This window comes from Pteropus medius, unplaced genomic scaffold, assembly GCF_902729225.1.
Source record: "Pteropus medius unplaced genomic scaffold, Ma_sr-lr_union100, whole genome shotgun sequence".
NCBI classification, from domain to species: domain Eukaryota; kingdom Metazoa; phylum Chordata; class Mammalia; order Chiroptera; family Pteropodidae; genus Pteropus; species Pteropus medius.
Genome location: NW_024352787.1, coordinates 14,434,645 through 14,451,762, shown reverse-complemented (window position 1 = coordinate 14,451,762; position 17,118 = coordinate 14,434,645). Strand labels below are relative to the sequence as shown.

The window sequence follows — 17,118 nt, the reverse complement described above, 5'->3', positions numbered from 1 at the left end:
GGATTCTGCCAGCACTTTTGTCTGGGAGAAAGCTGCCCCTGCATCCCTCACCCTGAATCCAGACAATTCAGTTCCTCCTGCATGTCTCTGTTGCCTTTCAAGCTGCTGCTGTAGTTCTTGAGCTCAAAACAAGTCTGTCAGTGAGTATGTCTTTGTGCAGGCCCTTTAAGAGGAACATGTGGGACTCTGGCTGCTCTTCATCTCACTCAGCCACAATCTCTGCTGGGTTTCACAGTCAGAAATTGTGGGGACTTCTCTCTCCAGCACTGGAACCCTTGGCTGGGGAGTCCGGTGTGGGATCAGGACTCCTTGCTGCTCTGAGGGGACCTACACAGCTGAGATATTCTTCCTGATTTTTAACCGCCGCACGTGGTTTTGGGACCATCCCATTCCTTGTCTTTGCTCCACCTACCAGTCCCGAGGTGGCTTTTTCTGTGTGTTCTTAGTTGTAGGACTTCTGTTCGGCTAGACTTGAGGTGCTTCTGAATGATGGTTGTTCTGTAGTTTAGTTGTCATTTCAATGAGGTCATGAAAGGAGGCAAATGCAGCATTTACCTATTCCTCCATCTTGACCAGAAGCCTACATAAAACCTTTTTTAAATGGTTTATGTTGTGATTAATGAGTTTCCACTGGGGGAAGATTGTCCTAATGGCTTTGTTCTTTGAGCTGGTCTTCCATGTTCATAGTGGTGTAACTTCTTTTTATTGTGGTTAAAAAACAACACGTAACATAAAGTTTACCATGTTAACCATTTTTAAGTGTGAAGTCAAGTAGTATTAACTATATTCACATTGTGAAAGAGATCTCCAGAACTATTTAATTGCAGAACTGGAGCTTTATACTCATTAAACAACACAAGGTGGTATATCTTTTAAGATCTCAATATACCAAAGGAATTTGAAGAGCTCTTCTCACTCAATCTGCTAGCCATCCAGAGAGATCCAGCCCAGAGCTTTCCCCAGGCCTCATCACTGTCACAAATGCCTATCACTCGCTCCCAGCCTTCGACTGCCTTGCATGCCCACAGAGACACAGTCAGAATAGATACATAGGGGTCACTGAGAGTCCCCTGAGGAGTCTCAATACTGAATGCCCAAGTGCCGGATCCAAAAGTGCTAAGAAGGAATTAAAGGAATTAGAATTTACATTTGTATCCTGGTTGGAAGAACATGTTCCCTAAGATAATTTTGGAAATATTAGAGTCATAAACAGCAGATGTGAACTAAGAAGCCAACTCAAAGTATCTTGGCATACCCTTATCTCTAGTTGAACTAAATGTGATATATAAGATAATTTCATAAATTAGCTATTGGTTGTATCAGAGTGTTGAATAACTATATACAGAACTGTATGACAGTAAATTTGTGTGGTTATAAGCCACCAAGTTTGTAGTAACTTGTTACAGGATCAGTAAAAAACTAATGTAGAATGAAGGAGTGTAATACTTTGAATATGTGTAATAAAACAAGGATGAATAACTATAGTTCGGTTTATTTTTATTATAATGAGTTAATAAATCACAGGTGAACTGAATAGTTGAGATTTTAAAGTGATAAAAGAGTCTAAATACAGTCTAAATAAATCTATAAATTATGTCTTAGATGCATATACTTTCCCTCTTATTAAAGAGAAAAAATGGTGGTTAGAATGAAAGTCTACTTAAGTGGTTCAAGTTCCAAAAGCAGTTTAAGAGAAAGGGTGCTGTTATTTAGTTTTGATTTTGATCAGCATGCTGAGACAGATACCTATTATCCCTTTTAGTGTACTTTTAAAGCAATGTAAGGTCACAGCTTCAAGATTAGCATTCAGAAAAAGGAATTTATCTTCAGTAGCACACAGCACTTCAAATTATTGGGCATGCCTTGGGCTAAATTCTCATATTATATTACTCAACCAGTTCCATTCCACTTCAGTAAGGATCAATCCTGGTCTCAACATTTTTTAAGAGAAATTTTACACAATTTATTTCTATATCAGCCTCAGGAATTTCCAACGCAGGAATATAAATATATTCACATTTGATTAATAGTCCCATATATGTTTACTTATTTATTTATCTAGTAATTTCAATAAGAGACTCTTAAATACAAATTTGGACGAGCTATTTTTTGACTAGCTTTTTCTGTCTGCTCTTGATAATTAACTTCTCTCTTCATAAATAATCATGGTTTCTATGTGAATAAGGCAATGTTTTCCTGAATATTGCAATTTTCACCTAACTTGTGCTTTACTGTTCTTACATCTCTCAGAATAATATTCAGTCTTACAGAATCAATCCACTTAAGACTAAATGAATATCAAGCATATACCCATGTTATAAAGTGATAACTAAATTCTGAGGCAGAAAAATTATGGCTTCTGCCTGGGTTCTTGGTCTTGTCCTACTTATTGGATATACCTAGATCAGTCTGTATTTCTCTTCTGCTTACTATAACATAAATCTCACGCTTTACATCTTCTAAGCAAAAAAGAATACATATATACTTTTTTTATACCCAAACAGTTGCCCCTGACGACCCCAGCAGAAAAATAGATGGTGATACAATTATTTTTTCAAATGTTCAAGAAAGATCCAGTGCGGTGTATCAGTGCAACGCCTCTAATGAGTATGGATATTTACTGGCAAATGCATTTGTAAATGTGCTGGGTAAGCTCTTTCTTTATTAAAAAACATGGCAAATTAAAATAATGACTTCTGTTAATTTCCATTCATTCAGAAAAAATGTACTGAGGATCTACTAGGTACAATGCACAGTACTTGGAGTTCTAAGGGATATGAGAAGATGGATAAGATACAAATCTTGCCCTAAAGAGTGTTACAGTCTGCTCTTAATGTTCTTTCATAACACAGTTTTTATAATGGGAAATTCTTCATTGTAGAAGTAATCAAATAGTCTGCTCCATTCATAGATGGGTAGACCAAGTGTCAAACCCCTGAATAGGAAAATAGCATCATTCTGCCATTAATAACGGAATGCACTGCTGTTCCATTCTTGGGAACCGACAAGTTCAGTAACAGTCTCATGATTGTGATATTTTAACAATAAATCACTAATCATAATGTTTGGCTTTTATCCAAGTCACAGATATGCATTTATTTATTAATTTATAATAATGTGTTTAGAAAGCTGTGACATACTGAAACATATTCTAAAACAGTTGGTTTATGTGAACATTGTATTTCTCATTATGAACAAAAATACCGAAATAACAAATTTGGTGAAATTTTATGTGAGAATTTTTTATGGTACCAGGGAATTATATTTCAACTCTTCAAGTGTAGTAGGCTCCCTTGCAAACAAAATTAAAGTCGATAAGCTAACCAATACTTGATATTTTTCTTTCATCCTTAAAATGATCAATAAATCAAAAGAAGAGCTGAGCAGTTAAGATATCAGTGGATGTTTAGGAAGCAGTTTTTATTTCTGGTTCTGTTTTTTAGTCATCAGCTCTCTGCTTTTTTCTGCTTGTGTGTTTTTCACCACTCCTACCTACCCATCCCCATCATAACCCTAGGGTTATGACGGGCCAGTCACTCAACAAAAATATACTTAGCCATGATTTTTGTGCCAGGTACTGTGCTACTTTCTGGGAAACAATAAAAGTCCCATTCCCTGCCCTACAGAGACTCACAGTATAATAAATCAATTACTAAAATATTATGCCCGAATAAGATGTGGAGCATGAGGCAGAGGGAGAAAAATTGTATTTTTCTACCTTTAGAGAACATAAGGGCAGAGACATATTGGTTGTGCTTTACCGTAAACTCTAATGGCCTTGAAACAAAATGCAATAAAATACCTAAATGTTTATTTTAATATTTACTTTGACTTTTAAAAATGTTTTTAGCTGAGCCACCACGAATCCTTACATCTGCAAACACACTCTATCAGGTCATTGCAAACAGGCCTGCTTTACTAGACTGTGCCTTCTTTGGGTCTCCTCTGCCTACCATTGAGTGGTAAGTATTCACTCTTTTTTTTTTTTTTTAATATTTACAATTGCTAAAGCCTTCAAATTGCTCAATATGTTGGGTTTTAGTCAGGGAACAGATAGGGGAAAGGCAGTGCAGAATCTATCACATATTAATTATTAAATTTTTCACAAATATTTATTAGCTACTTTAACATGAATAATCTATTTAGCAGCACACTTCGTCTACCACAGAAATGTATGTAAGTGTTTTTGAAAATATTTAAGATTGCTGTATTTTACAGTGCCATGGACTTCATGAATGGTGGCTGAAAGGATTGGGTGGGGGGCATTCCTTGATAATAAAATATCATTTGGGGTAGAAGAGAGGTTCTGTAAGCTCAAAACCAGGAAATGTTATGACTAGTCTTTACCTTTATGTAGTACCTTTCCACCTGAACTTTCTGACTTGGATCCATCAAACTCTCTTGTGTCCTTTTATTCTCAACTTTAGACCATCCTCTTTCATATGACACTCCTGGTATAAGTTCTATTCATCCTCCTAGCTTGCTTACTTTAGCAAGAGCTGAAAGAAACAAGGCTAGCATAGGCAACAGCTCAGAAAGAATGAGTGAAAGAAAATTAGAACATTCATTTGTTGATCATCTGTTAGGTTCCAGACACTGTGCAGGGCTCTACCTACTGATGTGAGATTAAAGATGGGTGTAGGATTAAAGGATAATCTCCCCAGGTCACCAGTTCAACTACAGAGAAGAGAAGTATGGATGCTTGTGCAAATGATTTCCTAGTGAAGATGGCAGGTTAACATTTAGTCCAGCTTGACTTACCTTCACCTCTTTTCATCCATCCACACTTTTCCTCTCTGACACCAAGAAGCTGAAGGTACATATGATTTATATACACGCTTTATTTTTTTCTCCACTGAATATTTTCCTATTCATACTTTCAAAAGTACAATCCTTGTAACCTATAAATCAAAATCTCTAGAATTGTAGCCTGCAGATGGAATTACAAATACATCACAGTAGGGAAGGAAATGTCAAAAGGGCAGTCTTCATTTTGCCTATTTTATCACTTCTTTAGAGATAGAATACATAATAATGTGTTTCTAAATTATGAATCTCTTATAATGAAAATTACAATATAAATATTTTGTATTGTCATCCTAATTCTTCAAGTGTCATTTATCATTGTATTCACCAGTTTTACATCCTGTCTTTATGTTTACTCCTGTGACTTATAAGCATGCAATATGCTTGTGCAGATTCTCATCTCTAAACTGGATACTACAATGCAGATCGTGGTGTGTTGACCTTGAACGTGATATTTTATGTCTGACTTCAAATTATGATGTGTTTTATTTCTCATTATGATTATTTCCATAATGAAGGTTTAAAGGAGCTAAAGGTAGTGCTCTTCGTGAAGATATTTATGTTTTACACGAAAATGGAACTTTGGAAATTCCTGTGGCCCAAAAGGACAGTACAGGAAGTTATACATGTGTTGCAAGGAATAAGTTAGGAATGGCAAAGAATGAAGTTCGCTTAGAAATCAAAGGTAGGGCAAAATATTTTCAAGAATTATGTAACTTTGAGCAAATTCTCCAGCTTTGACAATGGATAACAATTACTTTAAATTCCAGATCCAACTAGGATCATTAAACAGCCTGAATATGCAATTGTGCAAAGAGGCAGCACAGTGTCCTTTGAATGCAGAGTAAAACACGATCACACCTTAATCCCCACTGTCACATGGCTGAAGGACAACGGTGAGCTGCCCAATGATGGAAGGTATTTGAAGACGATTCCTTTCCTCTCTTCTTTCTTTCTTTAAGCTGCTATTGAAATAAAGGTCTATTGTAGAGTGACTGACTGTGGTGTTTTTAAAGTTTCTAAAGTCTCCAAAATAGATATGCATTTTCTCCCTGCTGTAACATGTTCGTACCTAAAATGGTATCAAGTTATTGAAATAAGACCCTGAGAATGTTTGTCTATCATTGTGTGTTGGTCTCCTTTCAGGCCTTGGACAACATCCATTGTTTTTCTGCCTTGTACAGTGAGAACTCAGCTGATATTTTCATTACCATTCTACAAATAAGCAGAAATACGATCTCTTTAATCACCAGAGTGCATCTGAATCCTTGTCACTATTTTAAAGGACACTGGTTTTTATTTGGATAGGGAGTTTTCTTTTGATTTTACTTAAAGCCAGTAAAAAGAGAAGAAAGAATTTTAAAAAGCATTTAAAAGAGTCTGAGCATGTTGCAGTCCTGCAGCTTAGAATGGAAGAAAGATAGTATCTATTTTCTAGGTGTGGCCCTCAATTTAACAAAGTGCATAGGGTTGAAGATATGAATTTTAGCTTCGGGCAGTTTCAAGCATCACCCCCTCTTGGAAGGAATACTGTGCACTGGCGATTTCTGTGGTTTGCTTGCACCATACCTAAATGGTGCCCTGTTCCTTGTTAATAGCCCCCAAGAGAACTACATACCCTTCTCTTTATGCCCAGAGTGTCCATCTAGTCTATGCTTCAACTGTTCAGTTTTATTTGTGGAATCTGAGTTGATAAAGATGAGAAGGAAATATGAGGAAATGATCTTTGGGTTAAGTTGGTTAACACTTTCACTTGGAAATTCCCTGAGAAGACAGTAAATGACTTATGTAGCCTTGTTAAAACCTTGCATGAATCCTGTTTACATGGATTTGACCTACTAAGTGATGTTTCATGCCCACAAGTAACCTCTAGAAAACTTTTTGTTGTGATTGCTAATCTAAATCTTCCTGTTTCTAGTGATAAAGCTGATTACCATTCTTTGCATTTACTTTCTCCAAGAGCATTTATGCATGTGGCAAAAATGACACAAAATTTCTGCAGTAAATAGTAAATTATTTTAAAATATACACTTTTGTTAGACATTGAGCTGGATAAGTAATGTTCAGGTGTTTCTTAGCAGCAGAAGCAGTAGGTAAGCCCTCTAGTAAGGTAACCAGAGCTGCCCCACCTCACCTCTGGATGCTTCTGGGTCTCTAAAGAAGCTCCAAAAACTCCAGAGGCGTGGTTCATTGCCACTGGACCAGATGACTTGACAGCCCTTCTAATTCAAGGTTCTAATTCATTTTCAAATTATTAAATCTTATGTAATGTGCGCTGCAAGTCATCATCTTTCTCTTTTATCAAAGATCTAATGTGCTACAAATCTTCATCATCTTTGTCTTTTATCAAATTCACAGTTTCTTTCATGCCAGTAAAGCAAACATCAGATGTAATTGGATGTCCATTTCAATTTGAATGTGCTCTGAATGTGTTTTATTCACAGGTTCACTGTTGACAAGGACCATTTGGTGATAGCCGATGTAAGTGATGATGACGGTGGGACCTACACATGTGTGGCTAATACAACTCTGGACAACGTTTCTGCCAGTGCCGTGCTTAGTGTTGTTGGTAAGAACTAGAACACACACAGAGTAACTGGCTGCCCTGTTTTAGGTTGAAAGGAAAAATTGTCGATAGTAATTGTTTGCTTGTTATAGTTTTACAGTTTTACAGATGAGTTAAGTACCTACATTTTTCTTCTTTGAAAGATGCCTGTGAGGTATAATTTCAATATAAATATACTCTGTAGCAGCACTGGAATAAAATATTGGTTATGCCTATTAGTGATATTTTATAAGAAAATTTGGGAAAATAATCTGCTTTTATTTAAATTTGAAGGCTTTCCCCCTCAGTGGTCCCCAACCTTTTTGGCACCAGGGACTTGTGCTCCTATGAGAATCTAATGCCTGGTAATTTGAGATGGAGCTGAGGCGGTGATGCTAGCGCTGGGGAGAGGCTGCTCACCTCTTGCTATGCGACCTGGTTTCAAACAGGCCGGTCTATGGCCCAGGAGTTGGGGACCCCTGCCCTAACCTGTTACCGCCTGTTTATCAATGCCTTGTCTCACAGCTAAGCACGAGGCTTAGTTTATAACCTTAATCATGTTCAGTCTTTGTCTTCTGTGCTATCTTATATCTTTCCATTACTAATTGTGATTAAAATCCTTTATATTAATGTCCTTTCTAGCTCCCACTCCAACTCCAGCTCCCATTTACGGTAAACTAATGAGACTTCTTTCTCTATTTTCTGTCAAACAATTTCACATTTGCAGAATTACTTTCTTTTCTCTATCACATCATCGTGTTTCTTTAAGGAAAGGGGCTCTGTCAAATGTTCTGTTGTGTTGCTCCCTTACTGCTATAAATCATTTCTTCATTATAACTCTGGAACTTCTCACTGAATATATTGTCACTCTTTTCTAAATATTTCATGCGTTATTATAAAGTCATTTCATTTGATAAGAGTCCCTCTTTGATATAATTTCCTTGTAAAGTAGGATAGCGTTTTTTCAAAAGCTATCATCCACATTTTACAGAATGTAAAAGTTATTTCAAATATTACACAATTAGATTTTTATTTCAGTATATTAAGAGTTATTTTGGAAAAATAAATGTTGTTTTGGGATTCCAGTTTCAAGAAATTTACATTGGAAAGCAGCGGATGTTTAGAACAACATTCAACCTTTGTATCAGAGAAAACCAACTCACTGTATGTTAACAAAAGATAAATCACTAAAGAAAAAACAAAAAGAGGGCACTTTCAATTTGTGTGATTTTCTGAGTCTGGAAAATAAGTCAGAAATTATTTCCAAAAATTTTTTTATTAAAGAACTCTCATCTTTATTAAGCATATAAATATATAAATTAATTTCGTGGCATAAATTCAGCTGGATTTTACATAGTATCTTTAATTATACTATGGAATCCCTGTCCTATATAGACATTTATTGCTTCTTTACTGATAGGAAAGAAGTATCTATATTTTTATATGGCCTCTCATCTTCCAAGAACCACAGTTACCCCCATGAGCAAGGTCAGGAAAAAGCCCATAGAGGAACATTAACTCTCTGGATCTCAGAAGCACCATTAGAAGAGGCAGATGTGCTTCTGGGACACCTTTATCTCAAAACATGACTGTACCTTGGTGTCCTCTGAGAGTAAGCACACCTCCTCATGTGCCTAACTGACTACTACACTGAGCATCTGCATAAGGTATGCTTACTGAGGGCCGCCTCAGTAAAATTGATGCTACCTATATAGCATCAATTTTAGAATTCCCTTAAAAATATTAATATTCTTCAGGAGCCCCTAAGTCCATAAGTTAGCATGCTTTAGAAAGAGCATTTGAGTCTTCTTTAAACAATATATGTATTTGCCTGTATTTGTTTTTCGGCATTTACTATTCTGTTTCTCATTTATTAGAAATTAAGCTTTGATATTATTTTTTTTGTCTGTGCTCATTCATGTTTATGAGAAGACATATACTGAGCATGCTGGTGAACCATCCATACCCACTTCACTAGTTTTTGTTACAAATGATTTAGTTTCATTTGAAAAAACAGCAAGCAGAACTCATTGATGGGTTGTCTTGGGTGTGTTCGTGTGTTCCCAGCAACCTCAGTGGTTTCCATTTCATTTCAGTTGCATGCTTACTGAGTGTGCTATGTCTTTAATATATGTGCTATGTCTTTAATATATGACCTCTGTGAGTAGTGTCACAAGTAAAGGAGAACCTCATAAGGATGGATGGTTAATTATGATGTGTCTGTTTGGTCTACAGATGTCCCAAATCCTCCCTTTGATTTAGAATTGACAGATCAACTCGACAAAAGTGTTCAGCTGTCATGGACACCAGGCGATGATAACAATAGCCCTATTACAAGTATGTGGTGTCATTTGCTTTATCACTGATAAACTTAATGACCATTTGAAATATTTTATCATATGCAATAGAAATTCCTTACAGAGATATTTACTGGCATTCTCTGCATCATTACTTACGGAAAACATTTATTTATGGCTCTCTTTTCTTCAGAGCTAGAGTTATTCCTGGTTATAGTTTCTGCTATGTGACGCTAATTAATTGCTGAATATGTTAATTAAGCAAATACACTTTCATTTTGTGTTTAAGATCCATAAGAATCACCTTGAATTTCTAGCATCGTAGGAAAATAAATTGTAAGATTCATTTTGCCCATTAACGTGGGAGAAAAGGACAGGAGGACCAGGTTCAGTGATGTCCAGTCTGTTAGGGAATTGAGACTCGGGGCGTAAAATGACTTTTCAAATTCACAATTGGTAACAGAACTGGGTGTTGACATCATGTCTGTTAACTTCCAGTCCCAGGTCTCTTTCTTCCAATTAGCCTTTGCTACAAAGTCGTGGCCCATCCAACAAATATCAATTCTTCACCTTGATGACATAAGCCTAGGGAATAAAATCAGATGTGGGACCATGCCAAAAGGACACTGGAATTGCTTACTAAAATTAGGTTATAGATAAGCTTAGAAGTTTTAAAATCAGAAAGATACTTAAGAGAGGAGACTCAAGCAACACGAGCCTATAATATATTATTACCTTCAGGTGTATACTGCAGAAGGACTAAATTCTTTTCTCATGACTACCTAAGATTATTCTGAAATGTGTGTATTGACTTATTACACCTGCTGGGAAAGCAGAATATTTCTAATGAAATTAAATGGAACCCTCCTCTCTGGTTTGTATAATTTAGCAGTGTTCCTTTCTCAATTGAGTATTGTTCAGTGTCCATGATCAGAACACTCATTCATTCATGCTGAGTCCTCCAGTTAACACATTAGCCAGACTTAGCTGGTTAGGATGCTTGGAGACTTTTTTCATCTGTGTTAAAATTATACTATTAGATATCAAGGCATTCCTACTCGTTCATTTATTCATTCCATTCAACAGATATGTATTGAGAGTCTATTATGTACTAGGCATTGTTCTAAAACAAAGCAATCAAAAATTTCTGCCCATATGGAGTTTATATTTTAGTCGAGGACACAAATAAGATAAAATTAATAATATATATTATGTTATTGTGAACAATGTCTTTATATATTTCTATATATGTACATGGGCACACATACACACACACACACACACAGACACACGCACGCACGCACGCACGCACTACTTAGAGCTCCCTTCAAGAGAGAACATGCTGCAAAGAGTATTAATAGCAGGCTCCATCTGCTGCACCTTCCCTAAGGATCTGCTGTAGTGTTCACGTGAGGCCCATCTCTTCCTGAGCTATTCTAGTGACTGAGCACAGCGAGGGACCTAGAGCTCAGCCACATCTAATGCAGAACTTTACTCTAGGGCTCCTCATTGACCTGTCTGAGACTATTTGTACTGCAGTGTGAGGCTTTTCCTACACATCCTTCTGTTCACAGATGTCAGATCTGTATCATGGTCTGAAAATCTTCCCTGCCTACTCCTGCTTTCTCTCCCTTTTATCTTCTACAGGCATTTCCCCAAAATAGTCTCTTGCACTTTTAATTCTGTCCTAGCATCTGCTTCTTAGAGAACTCAAGCACGTATATATCTATACACATGGTTGTATGTGTGTATGTTGTATGTGTGCATCTGTATATGGTGCATATATTTAGAACATGCAAAAAAAAAACAAAGCATAAGAAGGAGGTTTAGGAATATAGGGTTCGGGGGTATAGTTATGAATAGGGTAGTCAGGAAAGGCCACATTAAGAAGGTAACATTTGAGTATGTCAGTAAAGACATGAGAAAGGAGGAAGTGTACACACTGTGCGATTTCTAGGGGAAGAACTTTCCTTGCAGAGCAGGAAAAAGAGCAAAGGACCTAAAACAGGAGGCATGTCTGCTGGGAGAACAGTGTAGCTGGAGTGAAATGGATAAGAGAAAGTGAAGTAAGAGAAAACGTCAAAGAGGTAAAGAGTTGGTGGGTGGGGGTAGAGTGTGAACTTGCAGGTCATTGGAGGGATTTAAGTGGAAGAGTGATTTGTGGATCACTCTAGCTGTTCTATTGAAAATCATCCCTTAATTCTCAAACTGCATTGAAGTACCCTGTAGAACCTCAGCAAACTCACCTGGGTGCTTCAGGATATTTTAAGTTTTTGATTTGTAAATTTTGATAACTCTCCAGCATCACATGAAATACTAGTTTAAGGCAGCTTACAGTTTCAACATGATATTGCTGCATCACATTGTAATGATGCCTCATCTCTGCAAAGCCTTTGTTATGATAAAAAAAACAAGGACCACATGAAAATCATTGTAGAACAGGAAATGAGGAAGATGGTATCTAATCTGTTTACAAGGTTTCAGAAGTTACGCAGTGTCCAATAGGTTTTAAGTTGTTAAGACATAACTATTAAGTCATATGGACCTATATACATGGAAATATTAGATATTTCTTTTGCCCTAAGGGAGCCATGAAAAAAATTACTGAGACAGTAAGTATACCATGAACTGAGAAAGTTTGGAAATTTGTGAGTAAGGAGGTTATGCAATAATTCAGGCCAAAGATTATGGTGGCTTGGAATAGGCCAAGCGGGATGGAGGTGCCGAGAAATGGTCACCTTGCATATATTTTAAAAGGAGAGCCAACAGGACTATTGAGAGTTTGAAAGGAGAGGAGCTAAGAAGGACCTGAGTTGTCACTATGAAGTTGGGGAGGAAGATGGGGATTAGTCTTGTTCTTATTTAATTTGAGATGCTGTAATACATAAGCAGGTTGAGTTGTTGAGTAGGCGATTAACTATCCGAGTCTGCAGTTCAGAGGAAAGGCAGGGGCTGCAGATATAAATGTGAAAGTCATCAGTTTTTGAGTCTGCAGATCACTTGCAAATTAATGTAGATTGAAGGAGAACACTAAGTACTTAGCTTCAGAGCACTGCAACACATGTTCCTAGTTCATGTTCATATCAATAACTCATATTATGGTACATGGCACATAGTAGGCAATTAATGAATATCTAAACACCTATTGTTTAGAAGGATAAGACATGTACATACCACAAAATTTTAGTAAATGCAAGAGATTATGCACTGAGAAATGAGTCTTCCTACCACTCCTGATTCCTAGTTCCTCTGGTAACACCAGTGGTACTGTGTATATCCTCCGAGAGATAATAAAGTACATTCAAGTGTATACATATCTGTATATGTCATAATAAACCTTTTTAATTTTTGCACAAGTGTAGTATCAAGCACACACTGTTCTATACTTTACTTAGTTTGACTTAATAATATGTTTTAGAAATCGTTCCATTTCAGGGCATGTGGAGTAACCCAATTCATTTTTTCCAACAGCAGAGTATGCCATTATGTGGATGTACCATAATTTTTAAATCATTGTCCTGTTGATGAACATTTAGGTTGTTTGCAATTAGGTTGTTTCAACTGCGAACAATGCTACAATGTGGATTTTTTCCCTGTGTTTTTGAGCATAGGCATGAGTACATTTGTTCAAAATAAATTACTAGAAGTACAATTTCTCAATCAAAGGGTATCTGAGTTAAATATTGTTAGATATTCTAAATTGTCCTCTATAAAAGTTGTACCAATTTACACTTCCCACAAAGAATGAGAATGCTTGTTTCCTTATGTCATAGTCAACAAAGTATGTTCAGCTTTTGATTGTTGCCAGTCTACTTAGTGGAAAATTGTATTTAACTGTATCTAATTTAACTTGTTATGAAAAAATTGATCTTTTCATATATTTAAACTTTTCTAGGGGTACGTGGATCTCTTCTAAATAGCTTGAAGTAACTAAACTCAACATGCTAGAGAAATTATTGGATATGCTTAAGTATTAAAGATGATGATAGAACTCTGAAATCAAAATACTCTAATGGAATATTTCTTGAAAGTGAAATAATTCCTGTTTGACTATTCCTGTTAGATTGCCTTATTAGTTATCCTAGCACCCTACCCTTGCATGACTGAATTCACTGTCTTGTGTTTATTGTGTGTGTGTGTGTGTGTGTGTGTGTGTGTGTGTGTGTGTTGTGTCCAGAATTCATCATTGAATATGAAGATGCAATGCATGAGGCAGGGCTGTGGCACCACCAAACTGAAGTTCCTGGGACACAGACCACAGCCCAGCTGAAGCTCTCACCTTATGTGAACTACTCCTTCCGAGTGATGGCAGAGAACAGCCTTGGGAGGAGCTTACCCAGCGAGGTATCTGAACAGTATCTGACTAAAGCTGCAGGTAAAGCAGGACTTTTAAATATGAAATAAAATAGAAAAGTTTTCCACTGTTTGGAAAATACTAAAGCTTACATGCATGTGGCTGTTTAACTTCTAGAACCAGATAAAAATCCCACAACTGTGGAAGGACTAGGATCAGAGCCTGATAATTTGGTGATTACATGGAAGGTGAGCTGTGTATGAAGACTTTAACTGTCCTCAGCATATTTTAGACTGAAAAAAAAACTTGTTTCCCATTTTACCCATTTTGGAAAAAAATATATGCGATATTGCTTTATTGAAAAGATAGTGTTGTGTAGTAGTTAAAAGCTTGATCCTTGGAGCCAAAATGAATGAGTGCAAATCCCAGCTTTGCCATTTACCAACTGCGTGACTTTAAGCCAGTTGTTTAACATCTCCGTTATGTGTTTGTATGATAGGAATAACAAGAGAAACAACGTCATAAAATTAAAGGAGTTAATATATACATAAGGCCTAGAAGGTGCCTAGCACATATGTGTGCTCAGTGAATGCTAGCTAGTAGTATCATCATTATAGAGAACCATTTAGAAGACATGTATCAAGTTATTCCCAGTAGTCAACTTCTTTTCTTTTCTTTTTGGCTGATCTGTATTTCCTGAACTTGGAAAATTAACATATATTTACCTGTGTAATTTTAAAATTTATTTTAGATAGAGCTATTCATGCACACTTGTATTCATACACATTCGTACCTACTTATATACATACATACATGTAGAAACAGGGTAGAGTGCAAGCCAACCTCTTTTTTTTTTTTAATAAAAAAGCAGTTCACAAGTTTTAGTCTCCAAGTAAAATAGACAGTGATATACTGTCACACAAACAGGACTTTATAAAGGAACCTATATAACTGAATGTTTTAAGTCACCCACCCTTGACTGTGGAACCAAAGTTTGAGAGGCATATGTGGTATTTACTACTTCACTATAGAAATTAACAAGCTTTGAAATGTTTACCCCAAATAAGCTTTGAATCTCATCAAAAATGAGAAAAAAGATAAAAGGGCCATATTTTGGTGTTTCAGTGCTCTCTTTCTTTAAGTCTGGGAGTCGGTTTTGCTGTTCCAATAAAAGGTTGTTCAGTCGATCTGTTTTATAAGCTCTGATTATTTGGCTTCTCTTGCAGCCCTTGAATGGTTTTGAATCTAACGGGCCAGGCTTCAATACAAAGTAAGCTGGCGCCAGAAAGATGGTGATGATGAATGGACGTCTGTGGTTGTGGCAAATGTATCCAAATATATTGTCTCGGGCACGCCAACCTTTGTACCATACCTGATCAAAGTCCAAGCCCTGAATGACGTGGGGTTTGCTCCAGAGCCACCTGTCGTCATGGGACATTCTGGAGAAGACCGTAAGTGGCTGATGCTATTTCGTTTTTACTTTTTCCCAGCAAAACAGGCTTATAAGCCAAGTCTATTTCCAGAGGTGTGTAGATTGGGAGGAAGAGAGGCAGAGGCAGCAAGTATTTTGTTCAACATTTCTGAATTTAAACAGCCTGCTATGTAGAAAATAGGTTCAGAATGTTAAAAGTTATTACTTTAAAAAAAAAAAAGTATGTTATTCTTACAAAGTCAAATGAATAAATCAAAAATCTACTCTTAATACTTGAAAATTCATAGAATAGGGCTGAAGCATGCTTCAAATGAAGCCAAAATTATTAGTGACATTTTTTGCATGAAATTCAAAATAACATTGATACTTCTACCGCCCCACACCCCCCATTTCCTTCTTTCTCTAGTCCCAATGGTGGCTCCTGGGAATGTGCATGTGAATGTGGTGAACAGTACCTTAGCCGAGGTGCGCTGGGACCCGGTACCACTGAAAAGTATCCGAGGACACCTGCAAGGCTATCGGGCAAGTGAAGGGAGACCTTTCTTGTTCTTTCCTTAGGATCAGGCCATCAGTGAATGCCAGATGCACTTCTCTTGGTTGGAGGAGGCCTTGAGAGTTCATCTGGTTTGTTGCCTCCAGCAGGCCACATCTAAGTAACCCCAGCTAGAGCTGAATCTAAATCTCACTGTATCAATAGTGAGAAAATAAACATGTTTTCTCCATATTATCCACAGATAATATAACATTTCCAACTAAACAACATATGCACAAATTGGGGAAAAACTAATGTTTAAAAAGCTAGATTATAACAAAATGCACCAAACTTTAAAGCAGTACTGACCACATGTATTGAACACACAAATAATGTAGATTTTTTTTTTTAATATTTCAGGTTGTACTTTAAGATCGTATAGTCCCATCTGGGTCATTATGAATATCAATTATCTTTGTTCTCGGGAAGCACAGAAAGACTGGTTTATAGAGATTTTAGATTGCTAGGCAGTCAAAGAACTGTTTTTACACCCACAAAGAAAGTCACTACTTCGGTTTGTGAACCTTGACCCCTAGAGCTTTTACACTGCATCATGATCAGTTTTATTTTTTTCTCTATCATTGCCAGATTCTGTATATATGCTGACTTCTCTTGAAATGCCTTAAACTCCTAAGAAGAATTTAAGAGGACTTATAAAATAATTACATATTTTTAACCAGAGTTAATCAACACTTTATTAGTTAATTAACTACAATTTAATACATAAAAATAAGTACTTTTAACTAGGTGATGAAGTTTGGCTTAGTGAGAAAGCCCTAGACTTAGAGTAGAGAGCCCACTGTGACTCTTGTTGCCCTGTGGCTTTGGGCAAGTCACTTGGTAACCCAGAGGCTCATGTGTACTATAGGAATAATAATAATAAAAGCTTCACCGTGGTTTTTAGAATGAAACTAAATGATATATTATACATGAAGTTATATTAACTCTGGAAAAACATGTAAATTTGGCCAGTAATATTTATTTTTAGAATATTTTATATATGTAAGACACTGAAATTCTTCTCTTGTCTTTTAGAGAGAACTGTATGGGTTTCATGCTGTTTCATTTATTTCAATTATATTCCTCAACAAATAGTATAGCCCAGCTTCATCACATCTTCTTAATTTAATTTTTCTCATCATTTGTGGGCTTCTACTCAAGATCAATACCTGTCAGATTTTCCAGCAATCTAAAATGCACCAAGAGAATTGG

At 36.5% G+C, this 17,118-nt stretch overlaps 1 protein-coding gene across 1 annotated transcript in view; it reads left to right on the top strand.

Moving 5' to 3' along the window:
• Positions 1–17,118, top strand: part of NRCAM (neuronal cell adhesion molecule) — a 258,892-nt gene that overhangs the window by 217,152 nt on the left and 24,622 nt on the right. The window contains 11 exon segments of the mRNA XM_039849322.1: positions 2,505–2,648; positions 3,851–3,962; positions 5,325–5,491; positions 5,577–5,724; positions 7,251–7,375; positions 9,587–9,688; positions 13,826–14,023; positions 14,120–14,190; positions 15,169–15,199; positions 15,202–15,393; positions 15,781–15,896. Coding sequence (XP_039705256.1) covers positions 2,505–2,648; positions 3,851–3,962; positions 5,325–5,491; positions 5,577–5,724; positions 7,251–7,375; positions 9,587–9,688; positions 13,826–14,023; positions 14,120–14,190; positions 15,169–15,199; positions 15,202–15,393; positions 15,781–15,896 — 1,406 coding nt within the window.